The 6000-nt window shown below is 47.6% G+C and overlaps 1 protein-coding gene across 2 annotated transcripts in view; it reads left to right on the top strand.

Moving 5' to 3' along the window:
- The first annotated feature begins 1452 nt into the window (after window positions 1-1452).
- Window positions 1453-6000, top strand: part of Tango9 (transport and golgi organization 9) — a 61012-nt gene continuing 56464 nt past the window's right edge. Inside the window, exons 1-2 of one of the 2 annotated variants that reach the window (XM_075686879.1) lie at window positions 1453-2015; window positions 2226-2295. In XM_075686879.1, the coding sequence (XP_075542994.1) occupies window positions 2226-2295 (70 nt within the window). In that variant the 5' untranslated portion in view covers window positions 1453-2015. The remainder of the gene's footprint in view (window positions 2016-2225; window positions 2296-6000) is intronic. The other variant, XM_075686878.1, reaches the window with a different exon arrangement.

Raw genomic sequence — 6000 nt, 5'->3', positions numbered from 1 at the left:
ATAAAGGTAACCGGGTGATTATACAATGGGAAAAGCAGGTTTCGGAGACTGGGATGATTCAACGGGGGTTTAGGCAGGGGTGCCCATTGTCACCTCTGATGTTTATGCTGTACCTACAAGGTTTAGAGGCCAAAATACAGCAAAGCGGACTCGGCTTCAACCTATCATTTTTCAAACAAGGAAAATTGATTGAACAGTCATTACCAGGGCTGATGTACGCGGATGATATTGTATTAATGGCTGACAATGCAGAAGATCTGCAGGAATTAATGGACATATGTGGTACAGAAGGAGACAGATTAGGCTTGAAGTTTTAGCAAAGAAAAATCAGCAGTCATGATTTTTAATGATAACATTTGCGGCGAGCATAAGATATCGATACAGGAGGCCACGCTGGAGATAGTCGATAAATACAAGTACCTTGGGGTGTGGATAAATAATGGCATTGAGTATCTGACAGAGTACGAAAAATATCTAACGACTAAAGGTAACAGAACTGCAGCGATTATGAAGAGTAGGGCACTGCGGAACTACAATAGGTACGAGGTAGTACGAGGGATATGGAAGGGGGTAATGGTACCAGGCCTGACTTTTGCCAATGCAGTTCTATGTATTAGAACAGAGACCCGGCAACAGTTGGAAATTAGGCAACGTGGTGTGGGTAGGCTCGCTCTGGGAGCACATGGCAAGACACCAAATCTTGGAGTGCAGGGGGATCTGGGATGGTCTTCTTTCGAGGGCAGATAGGCTAGTAGCAAGATAGCATTTGAGGAGTGATTGAGAAAAATGGGGGAAATTCGGTGGGCTAGGAAGGTTTTCAGTTACTTATACACGAGGAATGTTGACACGAGGTGGAGGAAGCGAACTAGAAAATTGACAAGCAAATACTTGGGCAGTAGCGGGGGGACAAGTAAGGAATCATCTGTCAAGAAAAAGGTTAAGGAGACAGAGAGGGGTATGTGGAGTACAGAGATGCAAACCAAATCGGCATTGGAGACATACAGGACGTTTAAGCAAGAAATAGCCAAAGAAAATATTTACGATAACTCTAAGGGAAGCTCATTGTTGTTTGAAGCCAGGACAGGTGTACTGCGGACTAAAACGTACCGAGCCAGATACTAGGAGATAGATTTGGTGTGCGAGGCCTGTGGAGAGGAGGAGGAAACGGCTGAACACCTGATACTTGCTTGTAAACAACTTCACCCTGAAGTTGAATCTAACGGAGAACTATTCAAAGCTTTGGGTTTTAAAGACAGTGAAAGTAGAATAGACTTTGAACAGGTAGAAATAACTAAACGGAGACTATCTGATTGGTGGATAATATCAACGCAAAAGTAAAGGAGTAAATACATAGGTATGCATGCATATAGAACCATTAAAGGCTAGGTGGCGCGCGCCGCCGCCGCCCGATTCAAAGGGTTGAGCCTCAATCATCCATCCATCCATCCATCCGTTGCGAATAGGTGTTCTGTGATATGTGCTTTCGCCTTCTATGCTTTCGCTCGCACAGCATGTCTTGTGGTGCAGCCACAGAACGCGCAGCCTGCATGTTGGTCCGACGGATCGTGACTCATGAGCATCGCGACTCGTGACCACTGTGAAACACCTGAAAATACAACGCGTTGCCGAACGACGTCGCGTCGGGTTCTTAGCGACCACGAGTGTAGTGACTGTTTATTTTCTTATCCATGATCTGCGCGCCACTGATACTTACCTTGACGACAGGTGATAATGTGCGCACTGTGATTGCGTCCCGACTTTCTTTTTCGCAGTGGGCGATAAGTTTTCAATCGGTGAGTTGAGTGGCTGATAGCCTCCGACCTCGTGACGTGGGGGCGTATTCGGGTCGCCCTGTCAGATCGTCCGAGCAAGCTACATCTTCTTTCGACGCTGATCGCTGGCGGACAGCAGTTGCCGACGACATCCAGCTGCCCAACGATGGCCTGGACCAAGTACCAAGTAATCCTCGCGCTCATGCTCGTCTTCACAGGCTCCATCAACACGCTAGCGACTAAGTAAGTAATGACATCATGCCTTTGGTTTTGTCTGGGGGGTTTGTGCGGGATCAGTTATTTCATATCGCACGTTTCCGTCGGTGCCAATTCTCTGCATATATAAGCAATTGTCACAGCTGTTCGCGAAGCGAGAGCTGTCACTCGTAGCACACTGTTTCGAAATTCACTTTATTCAATTCTGCCTCAAAAAAGAGTTAACTTTGCTTTCAGATGGGCGGACTCGTCGTATTCGCTCGGTCGGGACGGCAAGCTGAGGCTCTTCGACCATCCTTTCCTACAGGCAAGTTGCATGTTCAGCGAACTGCGCTCTGCTCGTTATTCCACATTGCGCAAGAGGCGGACTGACTTGAATCGTGGACGTGCTATAGCGCATATTTCCCAGCAGCAGTCAGCGAATCTGCCGTCTTCCTCGGTTTCATTAAAGCACGCCTCGACATGACTCACGTCTTCCGCGCACGAGCGGCAGCGGCGGTGTGGCAGCGCGACCACACAGCGTCGTATGATTCATGAGCCAATTTCATAACTCATTCGCCTTTCGGTCGATGCGTACAAAACATTGACCGCGTAACCTGACGCCCGAAGCCTAGGACACGTCCACCGGCGCCCACGCTGTTGTACTACGTTTCTTCGAGCATTTGCAATCGTTCGGGTGGCCAAATAGGGGGGTGGGGTGGGGGGGGGGAGGCATCTGAAAACACCGAATCTAGCTGGCCAGCGATTGTATCGTTTGTGTGTGTGTGCGTGCGTGCGACTGCCTCCATTTCCTTGACTGGGGTTTTTTAGCGCACGAAAAGGGACGCGAGACAGTGGCAAGACGCGGACACAGCGACAGCGATTCGTCTTGCCACTGCCTCGCGTCCCTTTTCGTGCGCTAAAAAAAAACCTCAGTTATGATGGAATACCAACACGCCCTAACCTACGCTCTTTTAAGTTCTATTTCCTTGTTTGCATGACATGCCCACACAGTGTGTACAGGGTGTCCCAACTATCATGCTCCAAGATTTGAAAATATGCAGCCACATACTCAAGCACACAGGGATGGAAGTGCTGCGCCAGCTTGCGCCAAACCACCGAGCCGTGCCAACTTGTGCCAAAACACTAACATCAAATGAAATGACAAAATTTTGCAGGCTGTTTGTGTTCAGTGTCAATCACACAGCCATGTGTTGGCTAACATTTCTTTAGCCTTTAGACAACAGAAATTGCGTTTGCGTCTGTGATGCTCATGACACGACTTGCCAGATTTAGTCCAAAATTTTGAAGAAACCATTGTTTGGCATTCAAACTATTGGTTGCAGTTTTACGTTGACTTTATGCAGCGTGCCTAATAATTGAGTTTGCACGAAATATTGGTTGGCGACACTGATCAGGAAGCCATTGAACACTTCTTCCCCTTTATTATCTTGATAAACATCAGTGTTTACTTTTTCTTCTCGCCAAGTTATGTGGAATACTGGCAAACTTGCAGTGACCATCAAAGTAACTTGGCAGTTATTCTGTTGTACTCTGCTATGCCAATTGAGTGTCACCAAGAATTTAAAAAAGACAGGGCATTATGCAAACGGCATTCACTGTACATTTATGGGTGTTGTTCATGGTTGTCAGTATTTCTTGTTCATTGTGCCCCGCAGGGGCGTCTGCTTCAGCAGGCGTTTGGTGTGTTGCGACACCACGTACCCGAGCACACGAGGGTTGGACCCTCCCGCGTATAGCCGTGCGCGGCTTAGCCGTGTCCGGGGAAAGGGGATCCTGGGGGTTGAGCCGATGCCGGGTGTTCGGACCTTTAAGGCCCCCTGGCAGAGGCAACACACCTCTTTGGCCTCTGCTTCACGTAGACGGCACCCCCGGACTGACCCACCCGGAGGAAATCGGCAGTTGCCTCTTCCTGTCCCCCTCTCCTTGTCTTGCTCTCTCACTTTGAATCTTTCCTGTCTTCTACTCACTTATTCTTACTTCCGTATTTCTGGGCGGCAAGGGTTAACCGTGTGTCATATATTCAACCTTGGGTATATACATTAGGTTATAGTGGCAATGTATAGCTGGCGTCTGCAGGTTTCTTGGAACCTGCAGCATCCCCTTGTTGGGCTCGGTGGTGGGTGGCTACCACCGTTGCCGAATTTTCAAACTATCCAATGGCTGAAGCATTCCCGCGACTTTTAGATCGGCCTCTGAAAAGAGGTCGCACCGAAGCAACTTTCCAGTTCTTTTTAAAACCAACCGAAAACTGATTTCCCAAATACCACATTCTTCACAGTGAAGGCAACACAACCGTAAGAAAACTGTCACCATTCACAGTTTCGAAATGCCTAGCAAACACAATTGGAGCTGTTTACAAAGCCTCGAAGATGGCTAGCGGAGACCTCCTCCTTGAACTGACCAAAAAAGATCAACTAGAAAAACTCGCCGAACTCACCACTATCGGTGACATCAAAGTGACAATCTCTCCACACCGCTCACTGAATACAAGCAGAGGAGTTATATCTGAAGACTTCCTGAACCTCAGTGATGAAGAGCTCCTCGAAGGATTTCAGGAGCAAAACGTAATTAAGGTACAGAGAATCACACTACGACGCAATGACCAACAGATTCCGACGAAACATGTGATATTGACATTTGGTAGCAGCACAGTCCCTAGTTCACTCGACGCAGGATATTTGAAAATCAACATGAGGCCGTACATACCAAACCCGAGGCGGTGTTTCAAGTGCCAGAGGTTTGGGCATTGATCACAATCATGCAGAGGCAAAGAAACGTGCGAAATGTGGTGCCAATGACCATCCTTCTGATAACTGCAACGCTCCCGCAAAATGTGTAAATTGCAAGGGCGATCATCCAGCTTACTCACGGAGTTGCCCTTGCTGGAAAAAAGAAAAAGAAGTAATTGCTCTAACAGTCAAAGAAAAAATCTCGTTCTATGAAGCCAGAAAGCGGCTATCGTACCTTCCGCGAAGAAGTTACGCCGATGTGACGCAAATGGGGGCAGCGTCACGGAGGTTTCAGGAGTCCTCCGAGCCCACGCGTGGTGGTCCCGCAGTGACCCCTCCCGCCCCCGCGATATGAGCAGCCGACGCTGCTCCATCCTCTTCAAACGCCCTGCAGACACCAGTCCCACAGGGCCCTAAGATCAAGCGAACCCCAAGGCCCGAGACATGTATCTCGGCACCTAACTCTCTATCCTCCAGCGCCTCAGAGAGAGCGATGGAGGTCAACGCAAAAACTCTGGTGTCATTGACACCAAAGGACAAGCGCTTTCTTGAGCGCGGTAAAAAGGGACAAAATCCCTATAACCACACAGAATAAGAAAGCGATAACCTAAAGGTTATCGCTCATTTGTATAAGCCTTTTTAAATCCATGTCACCTAACATCTCACCTCTTATTCTTTCCGTAGTGCCAATTCTTACCTTTTAATTTCAAAATGGCTTTCATTATTCATTGGAATTGTAGAGGTCTCATGCACAATCTAGGTGACATCAGACATCAACATCTTTTCACCAGTTGCTGTATGTCTTCAGGAAACAAATCTCGGTCCAAAAAATAGTCAAATTCTCAAAGGTTTCACCGTTGTCCGAAGGGACCGCGAATGTTCCACCCGTTTGTCAGTCGGAGTGGCTATAGTCGTGCAGGGCGGCACTCCTACCCGAAACGTCCAATTGAATACATCTTTAGAAGCCGTAGCTGTCACCATTCTATCTTACAAAACCATCACCATTTGCTCACTGTATATTCCACTCCACACCCACTTCACTACTAAACAATTAGAAAATTTAACAGATCAATTACCGGAACCATTTGTTTTAGTAGGGGATTTTAATGCTCATTGTACTCTTTGGGGCAGCATCAAAACTGACCTAGGAGGACAGCTGGTTGAAGATTTTATCTTATCCAATGATATCTGCCTTTTAAATTCAGGTGCCCGAACGTACTTTTCACCAACTGCCCGCAGTTTTAGCTGTTTAGATTTAGCTTTTTGCTCGCCACCTCTTT

Source organism: Dermacentor variabilis, chromosome 3 (genome assembly GCF_050947875.1).
Source record: "Dermacentor variabilis isolate Ectoservices chromosome 3, ASM5094787v1, whole genome shotgun sequence".
Classification (NCBI taxonomy): domain Eukaryota; kingdom Metazoa; phylum Arthropoda; class Arachnida; order Ixodida; family Ixodidae; genus Dermacentor; species Dermacentor variabilis.
Note: the sequence above shows the minus strand (reverse complement) of the source record. Positions and strands in the feature narration are given on the sequence as shown.